The sequence below is a fragment of the Asterias amurensis genome, chromosome 3 (genome assembly GCF_032118995.1).
Source record: "Asterias amurensis chromosome 3, ASM3211899v1".
NCBI classification, from domain to species: Eukaryota; Metazoa; Echinodermata; class Asteroidea; order Forcipulatida; family Asteriidae; genus Asterias; species Asterias amurensis.
The window spans coordinates 18,356,787-18,377,395 of NC_092650.1; the positions used below are offsets into that span (position 1 = coordinate 18,356,787).

Consider the following 20,609-nt stretch of genomic DNA (forward strand, 5'->3'; position numbering starts at 1 on the left):
TTAATTGGATTCTGAGCCCACAACTAAAATAGGTCTAGCTATACAGTGTAACACTGGCGTGGTAAACCACAAAGTAACATAACTGGGGTGGAGAGAATAACTTATCCTCACATTAAAACGCTGTAAAACGTCACTTTGTTTGATATTTTGTTTACGTGCAATTCATGGCAAAATCCCCTAATATTCGTTGACGATTTCACAAAAATTTAATCCAGTTTCATAAAGTTTCAGAGGCAGAAAAACTGCTTGACAAATTTCTTTGCTTTGTATAAATTTAGTGGGGCACCAGTCAAAGCAATGTCAATGTGTTATGTTTGCTGACAGTAACCTTTTTCTGTTAAGCAATACTTTTCTGTGCTTAACAATTTTATTTTTGCTTACATACTTCATAAAATCGGACCCCTGCTTGTAAAATGAAAAACTTTAGTACCCTAGCACAAGATTCAAAGTTATCAAAGGATCAGAGGCAGACTATACCTCCTGTAAGATTGTGTAAAAACTTTAAGTATTAACTTGGTGGTTACCTGCAACCTGTTGTCTTTAAAAACCTGCCTGTCTGACATGTTTGATTTGCTTAGACACAACAACAGTTGTGATTTCACACAGTGGGAATAACATAACAATTCAAGGTAGCGTCTGGTCTGGAATGTTAGAGTGAATCACATTAGTCATAAACATTGGAGTAGCCTATTGTTCTTCAAGGTGTTGGCCTGAATTTCCAGATGGATAGTAGATAGTAGAAGTGTCGTGGCCGAGCGGTTAAGATCATAGAATTCAAACTCTGGTGTTTCTGATCGGCAGAGTGTGGGTTTGAATCCCAAGCCGTGACACTTGTGTCCTTAAAGGAACATGTTGCCTTGGATCGGACGAGTTGGTCTACAAAAAGCTTTTGAAACCGTTTGTAATGAAATGCATATGGTTAGAAAGATGTTTTAAAAGTAGAATATAATGATCCACACAAGTATCACTCAAAATTTCACGGTTTTCTTTTTACGTCGCGAACTATCACGGTCGGCCATTTTTGGGAGTCAAAATTTTCCCTCCCATAAATGGCCGACCGTGTTATTGGACGAGGTAAAAAGAAAACCATGCAATTTCGAGGCATACTTGTGTAGATCATTGTATTCTACTTTAACAACATCTTTCTAACCATATGCATTTTATAACAAACGGTTACAAAACGCTTTTCAAAGACCAACTCGACCGATCCAAGGCAACGTGTTCCTTTAAGCAAGACACTTAACTATTGCTTTGTCCTTCGGATGGGACGTAAAGCCGTTGGTCCCATGTGTTATGTAATGCATGTAAAAGAACCCAGTGCACTTATCGAAAAGAGAAGGGGTTCGCCCCGGTGTTCCTGGCTGTGGCTGCTGTCTGCGCCGTAGCACCTTGTAAACCATTATAAGGTGCTAACCAATTGGGTCTCAAAATTCATCACTGCAATAGCCTATCTTTCTGAATGTTTGTACATACTCAGCGCCTTGAGTACCTTGTTTGGTAGATATGTGCGCTATATAAGTCTTCGTTATTATTAGATTTGTGGACAAGTCGTGAATGGTCTGCCGCGGTGAAATAGTTGAGTCGTGTACAGATTATTCAGGTTTCAGCAATCGAATACTGCTCTCGCGAGATCACTGCTCTCGGGCGAACTGTTGGTTGCTGATTTCTACTCCCCATTAAATGTGACCGTAGTCGTGAGAGGAGTGGTCTCGCGGAGCCAGCAATCTCACAAGACTATTTTGTGCTTAAGGAGTGCCCTTGAATTTCTATTAGTGAATCTGTTTACCGTAAGCAAACCCGAGGTTAGCACATGAGTGACGTGGTGAACGTGGAAGCGCACTTAGAAATGTTCCGCTAACTTGAGAACTGGTCAAATCTGCTATTCTTTGTACACACATGTTTCGGCCACAGTTAGCACAAAAATTTGCTTATCAGTAAACAGCTTTATGAAATTAGGCCCTGCTCATAGTCAGAACAGTATCTATTTCACTGCCACAGCTTACTGTAGCAGAAGACATGCCAATCCATAGCAACTGTTGGCAATACATGCATGCATGCACAAGAGTGCCATTTACCTCAGTATGTGCATAGAGCATGAGTGTGTGATACATTACAGTACCGAGGAACGTGTACATCTTGCGTACTACTCGATCAATGCATGTCAACACTACTGCCTGAATGAGTTATAAGCATATAGCGGGATAATACATCAGGGGTTTGTGAATATTAAATTAATACCCGATCCGTCTTCTGATTTTCAATGAACACTCCACAAAAATCAACCTCTGAAAATTTTGCAGATTGGGGGGTTTTATTTTTTTCGTCCAGTTATTATTTTTTTTCAGGGATGGAGTGTACCTTTTTTACAAAAAGAGCCACCATACTTTCAATGGCCTCTCTGGCAGATGAGATAAAAATAACGACTGACCAAATTTAGAGATACGTGCTCTCCTTTCATCATTCAAATGTTGATTCAAAAAACGGTCCATCTCCATCACATAATATTTCAATAATGTGTTCTTCCATTGAGCTGTGTACAAAACCGTGCCTGCAGGAAGTCCAGGCTCTGTGGCTCTTTTGTAAACATGTCACATGTCATATGTTATTGTTACATACATGGTCTATTGCTTATTTTATTTGGGGCAATCAAAAGAATTGCAATGTTGATTTGGGAGGTTATCAAAATAAATGCTACTTTCGTGACTTAACATTTTTCAGATGACAATATTTCTCTGAAGGGCTTTCAAACTAAAAATAAAAAATTACTATCCAATTACACATATCACTGTATTATACCATAGAGCAAGGTTTTGCTCTATAATGATTACACACAGTGTACAGCTAGTAGAGCCCTGCACACAAAATTGCTTGCCAATGTAAGAGAGACTGTGTATAGCAATTAGGAGCATGCAATACACAGGTAGGCAGTACTGTACACAGGGCATGAACAGAAGCTGTGTTACATATGTAGCAGTTTGTATAACAACACACAACAGTAATACAATATTTCCACTTTTGTATTACAATGTGATATTTCGTTTCCTATTTTACAGTCTATGTATTACAAGTATGATATTCCAGGAAGTGAATTCAACCATGGAGGTAGCTTCAACCCAAGTTTTTCTGGTGGAAAAAAAATACCATATTATATCTGGCAACCCTATGTACCAAAAACATACAGTACATAATGTAGCATTGACATTACATGCACTGACCAGAAAAAGGTGGGGATGGTGAAGGAATGTTCACCATGCAAATCTTGTTGATCTCAAGTGTGTGGTGAATGAAAGGCAGGTTATAAATTTGGAAAAGTTGATTACAATAAGTAATCTGCGGAATGAGATAGGGTTGGTTCCCCCTTCTGGAAAAGCAATTTAAACAAGATTTGTCTGGTTATTGAATTGACTGGTGTTTTTGTTTGTCAAGCATCGACTTGCTCAGCTCTCTGCGAAAGCAATATACTCCTCGAAGATTTGTGAATGAAATTAATTCTCCTTTGCAAGGGAAACACCAAGGTGAATATAAGAAACACTAGGGCCCCTAGAGTTGTTTTTAACTGGATCCATACAAATTGGTGTTCTCCAAGGTGCACACAAGCAAAGGTTTGTGTTTAAAATAAAACCTGCGTCTCTAAATGTTTACTTATATATAGGCTTAGGTTAAAGTAAAGTAAGCCAAAATTTCCAAAACCTGCCGTCGATTTCACAAAGAGTTAAGACTCGTCTTATCTTGAGTAAGGGCGAGTAACTCGTCCTAACTTGGGATTAATCTTAAAGGCAGTGGACACTATTGGTAATTACTCAAAATAATTAGCAGCATAAAACCTAACTTGGTAACCAGTAATGGGGAGAGGTTGATAGTATAAAACATAGTGAGAAATGGCTCCCTCTGAAGTGACATAGTTTTCGAGAAAAAAGTAATTTTCCACGAATTTGATTTCGAGACCTCAAGTTTAGAACTTGAGGTCTCGAAATCAAGCATCGAAAAGCACACAACTTGGTGTGACAAGGGTGTTTTTTTTTCTTTCATAGTTATCTTGCATCTCTGGCGACCAATCTCGGCGAGCTCAAATTTTCACAGTATTATTTTATGCATATGTTGAAATACACCCAAGTGAGAAGACTGGTCTTAGACAATTACCAATAGTGTCCACTGTCTTTAAGGTCTGCATGCTACAGTGCAGGGTTGGGACTTGTCCTAAGTCCTAAGACTAGTCTTAAGTTAGGAAGAGTTTTGTGAAATCGACGGCTGGAATAACATGTAGGCTAAGGACTCTGTTGCCCTAGTTTTGGTCTTGGTGCCCGTCATAAATGTTCCCATACTATCATAGACTTTTCCCATGGAATCACACTTTACAAAATGAAAATGGCCTTGTCCTCTCAAAGACGATAATAATATGGTAGCACTTGCAGACTAACTAAATACAAAAAATAACTGCATGGGTAACCATTGTTAGCAACAACTTGTTGAGCATACCCATGACAAGGTTTATCTAATTTGTTGCTATGAAGGTTCATGCAGTTTCTTAGGTAATAATGTAATTATTTAGTCTGGAAGAGCTACAGTATCTTCCTTGTTTTGTCCTTGTGAGGGCAAGGCCATTTTTACTTTGCAAAAGGCGCTTCAATCAGAAAAATCTTGCGTTCTCAGACTCAGGTAGCTATTTTGACTATGCATATAAAATAGTAACAAAGATGAAATTCAATGCCTGCTTTTTCATATCAGACAGTGTCATTAGAAAACTGAGCCACTAAGCCAATAGGGGCCTAAATAGGTCTATAATACGAGGCAGCTGCAACCTGCAATAACTCAGAAACAACCCACACTTGTAACCATGATTTCATTTTAATGTACATTTAAATGCGGAATGTACCTGTAATCCAGATCTGACATTAAGGGGGTGCAGGAAATCTTGGCTTACTAGTCTTTGACCTCCAGTGGTCCCAGGAATGTAATTCGTTGTGGTTTTATGGCATTCAAAAACATTTCTGCACATGTTGTATGCTGCAGCAAAAGTTGGCAGACACAACTAAACTGCTAATTTGGGCATTCTCAGGACAGTCAGTATACAGTACAACCATTGCAATTTCAAAGATTTCTGCACATGTTGTATGCTGCAGCAAAAGTTGGCAGACACAACTAAACTGCTAATTTGGGCATTCTCAGGACAGTCAGTATACAGTACAACCATTGCAATTTCAAAGAAGCTTTCATATTATGAATGATTATGACTGGAGGCCTAATTTTATCCAACTGCATACTCAGCATATAATACAGCTTAGCAAGTTTCTGGTTGAAGCACAAAGCAGGGCTACCAGTCACGGCTACAAGTGGCATGGAATTTTTTTGGGCTGCTAACCTTTTTTCTTGTATGCAAAATGTTTGCTTAGCTGCGTTTTGCATTAAAGTGGCTCTATGACATTGGGTCCGAGCTGTACAATCCTGTAACTTAAGAGCAGAACATTCTTTTGGCAGAACATTGTTACACGTTCTGCTCGGATATTTTGTGGCCATAAAGAAGGATCCTGGTGACTTTACAACACTCAATGCCTTCAAGGCAGCATTGACAAGGGAAGGAATCATCCACCAGGCACTCTGCTTTTTACACCCCACTACACTGTATATTATGCGCATGAGATTGTTTTTGTCTGCCTGGGCACATATTCCGAGGGGGAGCGCACCAACCTCACAGTGTGTTGTCTGCACTTTACCTGGAAGAAGGAGAAACCCTGATGGGGAAGATATCGGTCAGTTTCAAAGGCCTTGAACTTCAATAACAGCAATACAGTTTTATCTCACGCTGAACCCTTATCTTTAATTCCTGACTGGTAAACCCAAGGACAAGGGCAGTTAAAACTTATTTCACACCAAAGAAAAAATTAATGAGGGTTTCCAAAGTCATTGGCGGGGAGTAACATGACAAAAAAGGATTACTCTTGGTGTCTTGTGGTTATTGTCTTAAAGTTATGAAATACACATCACAAAGGCTCCATCAGGGTAGAGGGCGTTTAATCACTGGAGTAAATCTGATGATAGCGGTTCGTCAGCAAGTCAGGTTTTCTGATAACTTCAGTATTTTAAAAACACGCAACAATGTATTGGAAGAAGACTACTAAAGATTGAAATTTTGTAGTAAAAAAGTAAAGCAAGAAAAACTGTCTGGGGTTCGTAGCCAGTCGCTAACTCAACTCATCCACGGTGAATGCTGTACTTGTGAGGGGGGGGGGGTGGCTGGGTGGGGGGGGGGGGGTTACTGAGGTGAAGCCAAAAGGATAATTAGAGGGAGTGTCCCCAAAATTAAATGCCTTGGTATTTGACCCATCATCTGGATCTTCATTTCAGCAAACAATCCCTAGAGGGGATCCCAAAAGGCCATAAATCCAAAGCAGTGTGTCATGTGCCACGCTTCAGTATTGAAAAGCCAAGGCGCCTGGGTCATACCCTCTTTGACTGATAGCTGATGTGACCAGCTTGTCACCGGCTCTGAACTTACTTGACAAATTGTACATCAGAGTGCCCCCATGAACCCTCCATGCTGAACCAATGCAAGTTAAAGGCAAGGTTGGCTTTAAGACATCGAGCCCGACTTACACATGCGGCGGCAACTTGGGTCAATCGTGTGAGTGAGTGAGTGTTGGCTTCTTTGTGAGGCGTATATTGAAGCACAATAAAGACATAGACCGTTAGGCCTACAGGCTTTTTCCGTCACAGAACACAGCACTTAAACATTTTCTGCTTAGCAAAAGTAAGCAGAGTACCAGTCTTCTAGCTAAACAAAAGTATGCAGGATACCAGTCACAGACGGTTTGTAAGGAATGACACTTTGGCTGGTTACCTTTAATATTAGAAACGTAGTACTAAGCGCGGTATAAATTGGTATTATCATTATAATTCAGGTGTGCAAAATTGTTTTGCTTATAACTACTTTTTGTGCTAAGCAACTCTATGAAAGTGGGCCCTGTTGTTGACTCTGTTGTTTGATTGCCTACAATGCAAGCAAAACAGACAAGGCATTCTGATGCCTTTTTCCCTAAGTCAAAATAAGACGATCCCACAGCTTACAAGTTTGAATTTGTTGAACCTGCACAAATCTATTCTTGATGTGGGTGGGGAGGGGGGGGGGGGCAGAACGAGCCTTCCCGATATGTACAATGTTCGTCCCGTGACTTACAGCTTCATTGGGTAAAAAATGAGACATACTTGAGTACATCTACCGGTATTCATCAGCAGTGACCATATGAAATTGGAAATTGCTAGCGTACACACATTCAAGTAATTTAACATATATATGAAAAGTCTTGTATCTAACAAAAAAACTACACAAATTATTTGTACAAAAAGTTGTTTTTTCTACTTTCTTTTGTAAGCTAAACAAAGTTACAGCAAAGATATTATCTTGGTACATTTAAAAGATACTACTTTACAGAATGTTGAAAACAGTTCTACAAAGTTGTTAATACTAGTTCTAAGGAATGCATATAGAGCCGTCACTTTGCATTTTGCATTCCTTAATTGAAAGCAAATGAAACAGAGAGGCAAACATTTTGATCACCCAAAAAAACTGGCTCGTTAAAAAAAAAATCAAATTGAACAAGTGCAAAGGTGTGTGCAAAATTGGAACAAATTCAATAAAAATGGAACACGTTTTTCCACACAAAAATGTAATCTATTTATCAACTCTTTGTTTGTCCATACAATGCAGTCTTTCTTTCTTTCTTTCCCCAGCCCTCATGTTACCCTCATTTCTAATTCAACTACCAGGCCCCCCCTATCCCCCACCCCCTTAAAAAGTAGACCACCATAACAAATGAAATACATTAAATTTAAACACACCACATGGTAAATATTATAAACCTGATGGAGCTTATTAAGGAGGACGGTGATGCAGCGCCTTGATGAGCTGACCAGCATTGAGGGTCCCCCCGCCCTCCCTTCGATCTGATAACAAGAGACCTGGATAAGACCCCACGCTCCCTCCTTTAAGCAAAATGGCACATGTATCACTCAACATCACATCAACACCAGGGTCTAGATTGATACTGGGGTTGCACTTCTTGTTGCTTTCTGGATGCACACTCAGTCAACTTACAACTGCCCTTTTGCAAAGTGTAATTTATTTTCAATCCTGGCATGAAGACCTTCAACATGTAAGTAAAAAAAAAAAATGGAGACAGAGGCTATCTTGCTTGTTGCAATCGATGTACCCTGAACCATGCACGAAATGAGGGAGGCAGGGAAAATAGTCAGTTCCCCCCCCCCCACAGGCCGATACAAAAGAAAATCGATATTCATAATTGCTATAACACAGGGTACGTTGACAAAGACCAGTGGCAGAAATATGAAGGTTAATTCATACAGTGAAGTCACCTGCACACAATTTAATCCTACTCTGCTTGTTGCTCTATCTAAGCCCAGAACACAATTTATAAATAAAATACTAAACAATGCATTAGACTTTCAGGGGTCGAAATTAAGTGTATTTCCATGGTAGTCAGCAGGGCTAGTGACCAATAATTTTTAGTAGCCCTGATTAGATTTTGGTAGCCCAAAAGCCACATTATGTCTCGCGTCACGGCTCAAACTTTACAATACACCAATAACATAGTTCTTTATTGTTTGTGATGATGATTTTTGCATTATTATTCAACTAGCCCGTCAGGCTATCAAACTGGAAAAATCAGTAGCCCGGATGTAAATCTGGTAGTCCCGGGCTAGCGGGCTAGTGGCAATTTCGACCCCTGGACTTTTGAGATGCTGGCGACAGCAGATATATTGGTTCTTTTCATGGCTATGAATATCCCATGCACATGCTCAGTATCGCACGTGATAGTCTGAGCATACGCACTACTTGTGAAAAATTGTAAAAAAGGACCATCCAAAAGTCTCCCCTCCAAAAGTCTTCTCGGCCTGCACAAAGGATTTTTTATGTCCAGAGCCAAATCACCAACATCTATTAGGGGACATTTCATGGCTCTGCTTTCTGTAGAATTCTATGCTTGCGTTCACCATTTTTCACTTACAGGGCAAGAAGCACCAAAAATTCTGCATAAGCTTCGTAAGGGAATGCTTAAATGTGAGGTATTGACCTGTGCTCTTATCAGCTTCGGCCCTGACACACCACAGACCCATTAAGGTGGTTATACTTCTTTTTATGGGGTCTCATGTCATAGTTTTTAATTAAGGTAGTTTTTTCCTTCTACACTTGGTATCTCACTGTATCATGGTATTCTGATGTTTCAAACAAAAACAACCCTCGATACGGTTTGATTCTCACTAGAACCTCGCTGGTTCATGTTGTCCTGGTGAACCTTGGGTTGCCAGGGGCAACTGGACAACCCCCCTTGGCGACTGCAGGCAGGACTGAAATTATGCTTGTATAGCAGGGTGAGAGGAAAGCTGTTTAGCTTTGATTCGAAAACATGAGGTCTGCAAAACTGCTCAATTACAACGCGGAATTAAATTGCAAGTAAATTAAAGGAAGGAAAGATGTCCACAATACCAAGAAGAGTGTAAAAAGAGACATGAGGGGTTTACTTAGACACTTGATTATTGCATGGCTGTTATTTATTTCATCAATATCCTTGCATCTCACAAAATTCAATTTAAAAGGCGGTTTAACATTCCATTTTATTACACACTAGTAAAGACCGGTTCATACTTCATGCAAAATGCAAATGCGATACGAATTTTGGCAGCACAAATTTGCAACAAATAGTAGTGACAGAAAAATTTAAATGTGCTTAACTCCTGTGAAACATTCGCAATGAAAACAGTGCTGTGATGTCAGAATTTTTATCACATTCGCATAAATATCAGTTTGAATGAATTCTCAGGAAGTATGAACCAGGCTTAAGTAGCCTATAAAATGCATTTAAGCAATTTCAGTAGTCAACATTAAAGCCATTGGACTCTTTCGGTACAGAAAAAAAAAAAAAATTCACAGATTTACAAATAACTTACAGGGTTTACAGAAGGTAGTGGTGAAAGATTTCTCTTGAAATGGTCCATGAAATGCTTTACTTTTTGAGAAAACAGTTAAACAATATCAATTCTCGTTAGCGAGAATTACGGATTTATTTTAAACACATGTCATGACACGGCGAAACGTGCGGATACAAGGGTGGGTTTTCCCATTATTTTCTCCCGACTCCGATGACCGATTGAGCCTAAATTTTCACAGGTTTGTTATTTGATATAGAAGTTGTGATACACGAAGTGTGGGCCTTGGACAATACTGTTTACCAAAAGGGTCCAATGGCTTTAACATTTATTCAACACAATAAGCAGTAGGACAACAATAGGTTGATGTACTTCACCATGAGGCATCATAGTTTGGTTAAATGAGTAAAGCATCAGAAATAACACTGGCTTTGACCCGTGACCCTAATACTAATATCCTTTATCCTGACGCAATTATGACATCTAACAGTGGTTGGGGTGGAGCAGGGTCATCTTTCCACAACCTTAAATCTAACAGTCTACTAAACAAAATAATACAATTATAAAAAAAATGTTGTTGTGTTGTTGTTACGAATCAACAGAATTCAGAACGCATCAATTGCCTGTGACATATACATCATGTCAAAACAATTGCCCCATATATTCTCTGCACCACAAACTTATCATCAGTCAAACTATATAAAACAAAATTGAAATAAAACAACATTATGAAAATTGTATTTAAGCACAACCATATGTCCTATTATAGCAAACAGGTTGGAACAACCCCCATGTCTAGTACCACACAAATGCCTATTTCTGACCCATTTTAAACCCCTGAGGCTAATAACCTGTGACAGTCAGTGTATAGGGGACCGACTGCGCCCCCTGCGTGAGCCCCACAGTTCTTCTTGTATCAATGTCGGGGTTCTAGATGCAACATTTTGCAATTCAGATGAAACTAGGTCTCTTCCACCTTGACCCTATGTGATTAGATTAATGTCTCCCTGTGGATTTATAGCCCCAATGCTCCAATGCTGCAAAGACATGATTGCGCAGTTATAGGAGCTTTATGCAATTTATTGTTTCACCACCGCGTCCTTTTTGATACTTTTTTTTTCCATTACTAGACTGCAGTGGTTTTTCTTATATTCACAAATTTATTTTGTTCATGCTGAAGTGATGGAATATTTCACAAAGATCTTTGTGCCCGCCATCAATATATCAAAATTATACTTTTATTCCCTTTTCTCTATTTTTTCATCTGTTTCATCCAAAATGCTTTCTTCACTGAAAACTTATTTCTGCTGTGGAAAGACAAGCGCTGCGAAAAAAGCGTCTCTGCTGCAAAAAAACGTGAAAAAATGTCTTTCTCATGTGAAAAGACCAATGAGATATACCACTGAAAATGCTTTTCTGCTGAGAAAATAACAGTGAAAATTGTTTTTCTTGTGAACAGACCAATGAAAAAGACAACAAGTGGAAATGCTTTATCTTATGCGACAAGACGAGAACTGCAACACTGGAAAAGAAACTCATAGATTCAGGAAGGTTAGAATGGGAGAGTTTCTTCCACATGGGAATATTCAAGTTAGAGGGGAATTTTTTTTTAAAGGATTCCTTTAAACATCTTGTATCAAGTTTACAAAAAAATGAAGGTTTTAAATCTGAAATCCTTAATTTGTTAATAAAAAAAATCATCTCAAGCCACACTATTTTGTAGATCAGTTTATAGTGCCAAACTCATTGAGTTTAAAAAAAAAATAATATTACCAGAAAGATAATAGCCCCCAACCTTAGATCAGTAATCCAGTAATGAAATAAACTGCTATAAAAACTAACATTACAGTATTCTACATGTAGGCCTTAGGTCTTCTTTAAAGGCAAGGTGTACTTTTGGTAATTACTTCACAAGTTAATGACCATAAAAACTCACAAAAGAGCACTGGAGACCTGGTAGTAGCCCCCTATGAGGTAACATAGTTTTATAGAGAGAGGTTATTTTTCAGAAATTTGAATCTCAAAGAAGGCCTCAGGCAAGACGCTTTTCTCAAGCATCTGAAATCACACAATTCTATGCAACAAAGGCACTCCTTCTCGTTCATTAATTTCTTGCAACTTTCAATGACCCATTGAGCTCAAATTCGATCAGGTTTCTTATTTTATGCATGGGGCACACCAAGTTGAGGATACATGTCTTTGACAATTACCAAAAGCATACCCTAACTTTAAAGCCTTTAAAAACATTTGTTGAGTTGTTTTTATATCAAAAGGTTCTCAATTAACCCCCAGCCTTGGAGTTGTAATGAAATATAATGCTAGAAAATTAACAGTGGTGTTCTTTACCATGTGTTGGTCTAGCCATGGAGGTAAGATTGTCTAGCTTAGCTTGTATTGCAAGGTTAAACAAGTTCCATGTAGCTTAGGTTATACTGCACATTGTTTATACACGATGCAGACTGAGTAAAGCTATGTGTTCTTCTGTTGGGTTGGGATTATTTTTCAGACACCTTGCCTTCGAATTGGGTGCTTTAGGAAATGCAAATAATTTTTGTATGAAATGAATATGGTTGGAAAGATCTTTTAAAAGTAGAATATAAAGTTCCACAAAAATATACCTTGCAAGTGGTTAATCCTTCCTGTGTGAACTAGCAAGGTCTGCCATTTTGAGACTAAATATTTGACTCCACAAAATAGCGTTAGTTAAAGCCATTATACACTTTCGGTAAACAGTATTGTCCAAGTCCCACACTTCGTGTATCACAACTTATATATAAAGTAACAATCCTGTGGAAATTTAGGCTCAATCGGACATCGGAGTCGGGAGAAAATAACGGGAAAACCCACTCCTGTTTTCGCGCGTTTCGCCATGTCATGACATGTGTTTATAACAAATCCGTAATTCTCGTTAACGAGAATTTATATTGTTTTACCGTTTTCTCAAAAAGAAAAGCATTTCATGGACTAATATTTCAAGAGAAGTCTTTCACCATTACCTTCTGTAAACCCTGTAAATTATTTGTAAATCTGTGAACTTTTTTTTTTTTTCTGTACCGAAAGGGTCCAATGGCTTTAACTGTTCATACAAATTTTGGGGTAAACTGGCCTATTTAATGTACTGGGGAACAATTACCAAACCAAGAATTCAAAATGTCCTGGCATACTACCTGTCACTTTTTAAATCGGTGGTCAGAAAAACAGTGAAGTTTGGCCTAAAACAGATTTATCAATGTATTTTGACTGGTCCCAGTGTCTTCTCCTACAAATTGCCCCGTTCCCCCCCCCCCCCCCCCCCAATCAGCACCCAGAAAAGAACCCTTCATCATCCCAAGGACACCCAGTGGAGGACTTCATCATCATCATCATCAGACGTCTACAGGGACGGAAGCCTGGGAGTATAGGGTCAAAGGGGTTAACCATCGCAGGGTATCAACAACATTAATCGCTGTCTCATTCATGAACAAGGCAACAACGCCAGGAGTAAGAACAAAGGGACATGCATAGCAGTCTCTCATGCAACTAATAACAGCATTTACAGCGTCTACTCCTAACATATTGTACATGTACATGTCATCTGTACCATGTAGAGTACTCCATACACTTGAAGCTATGCATAAATCTTCACTTTACACGTGAGCAACGCGTGTACGTGCATTGTACATGAAAGGAGTTTGTGATTATGCTATATCATGTACTGCACTGGTAGTGCATATTTTGTTTTAGCCAAAATGTAGACATGTGTTAAAATTTGTGATAGAATGAAAAAAAAGGTGTCCCTAGTGTTACTAAATAGTTCTTTATAAGTTAAAACCCAAGATAAAAATTGGTGTGAAAATAACAAAGCTATCCCTGGGGTTGCATCAAGTGTGACACAAACATGGGGTAGCGGTGGGCTTAAAATTCTCCAGGAATTACCTAGGACTTGGCTCTGTACTGTAAAAAGGGTTGTAATACGTTGTAACCCCAAAACAACACTTAAGAGTATTTTTATTCTTTCTTTTTAGAAGGTGACAATCGTTTTAACCAACTAATTACCTTGAGGGACTCAAGGTCAAGTTGAGTTTTGAGATGCATCAGCCCTTTGCAGGTTGCGAGGCACACTCACTTATCCTCTCCAGAATCTGCTGGGAGTCAAACTATTACACAACGGAACTGCCTCCCAAAATGGTGGAAATGATCACATACCTATTGTGCAGTATTGTGTTCTGTGTAGCAATGTTCCTCATTTAAAATAGGGAAAATTTTCCATTAACCTTGCTATAAATAATTATGCTGTAAAAAAGTCGATTTGTCTTGATTGTTTAAAGGCAGTGGACACCATTGGTAATTACTCAAAATAATTATTGGTATAAAACCTTACTTGGTAATGAGTAATGGGGAGAGATTGATGGTAAAAAACATTGTGAGAAACGGTTCCCTTTGAAGTTGCGTAGTTTTCGAGAAAGAAGTAATTTTCCACGAATTTGATTTCGAGACCTCAAGTTTAGAACTTGAGGTCTCGAAATCAACCATCTAAGTGCACACAACTTCGTGTGACAATGGTTATTTTTCTTTCATTATTATCTCACAACTTCGATGACCAGTTGAGCTCAAATTTTCACAGGTTTATTTTATGCATATGTTGAGATACACCAAGTGTGAAGGCTAGTCTTTGTCAATTACCAATAGTGTCCACTGCCTTTAATCTTTTAGAGTGATATTTAAAACATCTTGGACATTGAAAACAAATGGGTCTGTACATTTCCAAATTAATGCCATATTTATCAGAGTTCATGAATGAACTAATATAACCTAATGAACTCTCTATTGAAAACAAATGGGTCTGTACATTTCCAAATTAATGCCATATTTATCAGAGTTCATGAATGAACTAATATAACCTAATGAACTCTCTATAAAAAAATGCACGAAACCATAGAAATGAAAAAGTGGGGAAAATCTTTGCTTACATTTAAATGGTGCAAAACGTCATTTTATCTGCTGTACGCACTTTACACTACCGAAAACTTTTGTAGTCTAATGGGATTTCATTTGGAAACTAAACATTGCAAGTCAAATTGAAGCAAAAACCCTTCACCAATTACACGAAAAGCAACGCATCCTTCTCTGTCTACAACAAAGGAATAACTTTACGACCCTTGGCTGATTGAGGACCGAGGTCCGGAACTCGTTCCTTCAGACCCCAAATTTATCATCCAAGGGGCCACGCTTCAGACCGCAAAAACCACACGATCCAGAGCACGCTGGTGCTTAGTCCATGGTGATGTAGTGTATAAAGCCCTAGCATACACACACTGTAGTAGTTGAATCATAGTTGAATCAACACAGTGATCAATCATTGGACTGCTCCATAAAACCACACAACCGTCTCTCTGTCAAGACCACATTACACCTGAGATCACAGACACCCCAAAAAGGAACTTGAAGAAGGGGGGGGGGTGTCTACAATCTTTGAAATTGGTCTGGCACCATTTTTTTAAAAGAAATCACCTACAGCCACAGCCTGGAAAATCATTTTACCTAAAATTGTGTACCCTAGAGGGAAGGAGGTTTCCATAAAGATGTCATACATGACTTTAATAAACAGTAAAGGAAGTACGCTTATAAAACCATCACCAGTTCCACTTGAGTAAAGTTCACCAAAGGTCTTATAGGGGTTGTTGTGTTTGCCATCTCTTGTGTATTTATCCAGAAGCATAGTACCACAAGAAATATTTTGAGGGGGCGGTGGTGGCTACTTCTAGCATATCTGGCGGATAAGAAAACCTACATACAGTTCCAAGATAAGCTGTGTTATACAAACAAAAATGTAAACTATGATTCGTTTTGTTTCACCCAAACAAAACATTTTCTGGGGGAAAAAAACAAAAACTTGAGGCCTAATTTTTCTTTTTTTAATCATGACAAAATCAACAGTTACTTATTATTAAAATACTAACTCCTTGTTTCACATGTCCTTGATACCCCTCCCCCCTTGGTTCCCATGAAAATGCTTTTAAATTAGCTGTCAACTATTTTATTCAAAGCTGTCAATTATGGGCTGTTCTTTTCCTTGAGAAAGTAGTGCACAAATTACCTCCAACTGTGTAGAGAATGCTTTGAATGAATCAGAGCATTTAAGAAGGTTTTTAGTTACCAACAGAGAAAAATGAAATAAAAATCAATTAAAATTTTTAAACAATAAATAAACACAGCAGCAACAACTCTGATATTGGAATATGGTTTTGATAATCTAGGTTACAACATCCATTTAATACAGGGCTCGAATCTTGGAGGAATTCTATTCACAAGACAGCAATGCTTGTAGGTCAACTTTTTTACTGGAACAGCAAGACCAGAAAAACAGTTAGCTGTTTTGGTTTTTTTTTTTAACAAGCGTTAAAGATGTTTTTATCTTACTCTTATAATATGAAATAAATTCACTCAACAGACATAAAAGATATTTTGAAAATTTAAAGTAAACATTTTTGTCCATAGAATTGTTTACTAAAATTGAAAAATACAAGACTGTCGGACTTGTCTGGTTATGGGTTTACTGGCCCTACCTTGAATGAAATTTTTAATTTACACATTGTAATTTTTTTCAGAACAAGGGTTGTGAGGTTCAAAAAATGTGCATGTCCCAAAGATTGTTTAGCTATTTTTACCTGTTTCATTTATTTAACACCTTTCATGTCTACGAAGGGGAGGGGTTCCTCCCATTTCTGGTAGTTTTTTTTTCAAAACAACAATGTCTGAATGCATTTTCTCTCTTTGTAATGAGGTCTATTGAAGTAACAGAAATAATAATAAACACTTTCATTGCTGCTTACGTGTGCAATTAGAAATCAAACCTAGTAGAACATTGTTCAAACAGGGAATAAAGGGGAGGCGACGGGTTCTTCAACGGCCGTTTAAAGCTGGCAGGGTCGGCAGCCGTGTGATAAAGGCCCGAGCCGAAGGCGGGGGCCTTTATCGCACTGCAACAACCCTGCAAGGTTTTAAATGGACGTTTAAGAACGAGTCACTACTCTTTTATTCCCATTCATAAATGCACTTGTGTTAAAAAGCATTAAAAAAATACAGTTTGTTTGTTTGCTTGTTTGTTTGTTTGAATGATTACAGACAATTTAACAATTGAAAATTTGAGGTTTGAAATAGTTGTTTCCAAAATTTGTGAAGAATCTGTTTGATGCCCGTGGGTTGTAAGTACTCCGCGCACATTTAGATTTCGCGCTGTTACTATAGCTATAATAATCTTGCGGAAGCCAGCTTGTTGTTAACAGCTCCAGCTGGTCATTATCACAGGTTTTAACATGCCCACATGACACACTCTCCACCAATAGGAGTAGAGAAACTGTCTGTGGTAATTATGAATGCCTATTTAAATTAAAATTTTGCAGAATTTTCTTTTTTAATTGTTTTTAATTATTCTTAACATTGACAGGGATTTGTTGACAATTTACAATTAATATTGCAATAAGTTTGAATAAAAACAAAGGAGATGAAAATACTAAGATTTTTAGGAATAGGGTGAAAATGACCTAATATTTAGAAAAACTGTAATTTGTTTTTATTTAAAAAATAAGTACAAAATAATAAAAGTGAATCTGCTTCAATTTTTTTAGAAAAACTGGTAACAATGTAACTTTTAAGAAAAATATGGTAAAATAATTTTTATTTTTTAAAAATACTATTACATATTTATATGCATGAATTTCTAGCAGGGAAGATTATAAAATATTAATAACAATATCATCAAATTAAAAAAGTACACATTTTGTAGTAGCAGTTTATTAATTGTTTTCGTTTACAAATTCTTTAAAAAATAATCAAAAATTCTTTTACTCACCAGCTGTAGCATTTTCATAATTCCCGGCAAGGTGGTGAGATAATGAGGTTCCCATTTCAACAGTATTCTGTTCCTTGGCTGATGCTGTCCCGTTAGTCCAGGGCTGGACCGAGACGAGCTGAACTCAACACCCGGGTCAGCCACCGCCGAATGATCCGCTACAGGCCGGTCTTCATCCCCGTCCTCCCCACCGCCGGGACACGGTCTTTCTCCACCAACTCCTTCCCCAACCGGTGCGACCCCATCAACAGGGGTGTCCAGCACGATCTCGTCTGGGGGTATTTCCTCAGTTACAGGTCGATACATTGTTTCTATTCAAATACAGAAACTCCCAAAGTGCAGTGCCGTGTAGTGGGTTTAACTGGCAATTACATAGCGCTGCCAACCCGCTTCTTGAATTGAAAAAAAAATCCAGCCTAGACAAGCAAAATCAGCCCGCCAAAAATTGCTGCTCCATCCATCGAATAGGCAAGAGACCTCTACCGTAAATTTTTGAAAACAGGAGGAAAATGGTATCTACTGGAGGTTTTTTATTAATATTTTGTGTGTGATTAGTTTTTGATTAGGACGTTATTTAAAATCGACTTTTGAAATTTGAAAAGAGTAAAAACAAACAGCACATGTGCGCGGGTACGGCCGTTTAAAATTATCAGAATTAATTAGCGGCGTTTTATTTTATTTTTTTCAATTAGCAGCCGACTTTTCTGCTGAAGTTCAAACTTCTAATTTGTTCATTTTTTTTTTTTTTTGCGAATTGCTCCAGACTTTCATATCGAATTAGACTCTTGTGCAGAATCTCCTTGGAGCAATCATATTGTTTGGTGTTACAAAGAGGGAATTATTCGCTCAAAATCTGAAATAGAAAACCCTAAAAATACCAAGTCAAGTTTTAGTTTCTCGAATACACACCCCAAAAAAATCCTCCTCCTCTAGTAAATAATTGAGGGCGGGCTTGGAAAAAGGGTCATTGTTCGCCGTAGGAAAATATACAGGCACAAGTAGCATACGAAAACACACGATAGACCATCTAGACACTTATCACGTTGCGTTGTCGGCAATGCCGGGCCCTGCGTCTCTGCCAAGCGACGCGTAAGCAAACAGCCGCTCTTGGTCTCTAACCGACTCAGCGTTTTCTCATCCAGCGTGGCAACTTCCTACACCCAAACCAGCACAAACAGCCACATCCAAGCAAAAACTAGACCTGTATATCCTCAGAAGAACTGTAAAATCCATGAAATAGGCGGCAGTAGAGTCAAGAATCGACAGACATTTGACTCGCACCGTCTGCAAACGAAATCTCGGCACGATCGGTTAACCCACGACCTGTCTGGCCTCGAACCCGACAGAGCCTAATTTACATGTACAACAAGAAGAATAATTAATGTAATTAACAGTACAGTATTATACTCACTTAAACATCACCCAATTAACTCAAATAATACCAGAACACAGAAAAGTATTTTTGTTGAAGAAAAAAATCTACAGATTGGTGTGTTTTGACGCTTTTAAAACGAAATAAAATCAACTTGTTGGACGAGTCTGCAAAGTTTATGTTAGTTTGTTTATATTTCTTTACTCTAGTAATACAAACTGGGCTCAGTTACCGTTTTCGCGCTTTCGGAAGGGTATTTCTCAGCGGGCAAAGGAGCAAGTGAGATGAAAATGGCATCCAAGTGCCGATTAATTATTATTTGTCGTCTGCAAATGAAAAAAATGATAATATCGAGTGTAAATTACGTGCAAGGAGTGCTGAAACATGACACAAAAACATGGATCGCTAGAGGTCTCTGTCATGGCAACGACACGAGTTTTAGTAAGCACCGCCGACGCGGTCGAGCAACACAGGGAACTTAACAGCTGTTGTGTACTCCTTCGTGAACGCTGGAAAAGACATATTATGTTCCTTCTTCTACTCTTTTTTGAAAATAAAATCATGGAAAACGAAAGTTTATCAACTATTTGTTTACGGTGAAGCAATTTTCCAACAAATTGACAGTGTTGGGGGTTTGTCTCACCAAGATGCCGGCTTTGCCTCTCTTTTGTTAGTAACAGCAAAACGATGGTGACATTGTTGATTCTCATGGAGTGTTCCTAACAATTAAAAGCATAATTGTACTTACATTGTGATTACCACGTGATCACACTTAATGTTCTTCAGTCAACACAATGGTGCCAGTGGCGCCGCCATTTGACGCACCATCGCCCAGTCACGTAAAATGCAACCCATGTCAATACGGGGTGTTTCTGCTACAAGACGTCTATTTCACAGCCGAAATCAGCTGTTCAGTTGATTGGTTAAACAGTCTTCTTTTAATTTAATAAAACTAGACTAAGATATAAACAAAAACATTTGATTTTCGTCACTTCATGTCGGGAGAAAGTCTGCGTGTGCTGAGGCGAGCAGTGGCCAAGACGCACCGGCACAATGCCGGCGCTAAGAGAGTCTTTGAACCTCCTCGGTTGCTTGGACCATTGCCCACCGTGGCAAAACAGACATGGTCCCCTTTTGAAAATCCCGCTTCCAGGGTGAAATTGGGCTCTGCGAATGGCAGATGTCCGCCTGCTCTGTCGGTGATGTGCCAGGGATCGTCTCACTTAGTCTCCGCCTCCTTTCTTTGGATGTTGCCAGTTGATCTCCGCGAGCCACAGGTGAAGGTTCCCTCGCCGAAAGTTCACGTCGTACTTTTCACGGAACCAGTTGATGTTTATGACTCAAACGATATTCGATCCGGTTTTGACTTTCATAATTACTCCGAGAGGAGGTTCGTTCTCTCGCGAATGTGATGCAAATTTTTAAATCGCGGAAATATCGGTGTGAAAATTCGGCAGGACATTTTGC

General features: G+C 38.7%; 1 protein-coding gene across 1 annotated transcript in view; it reads right to left on the bottom strand.

Moving 5' to 3' along the window:
- The window catches only part of LOC139935480 (uncharacterized), a 77,180-nt gene extending 58,120 nt beyond the window's left edge, over nucleotides 1–19,060 (bottom strand). The window contains exon 1 of the mRNA XM_071930111.1: nucleotides 17,771–19,060. Coding sequence (XP_071786212.1) covers nucleotides 17,771–18,076 — 306 coding nt within the window. The 5' untranslated portion in view covers nucleotides 18,077–19,060. The remainder of the gene's footprint in view (nucleotides 1–17,770) is intronic.
- Nucleotides 19,061–20,609: the final 1,549 nt, after the last annotated feature.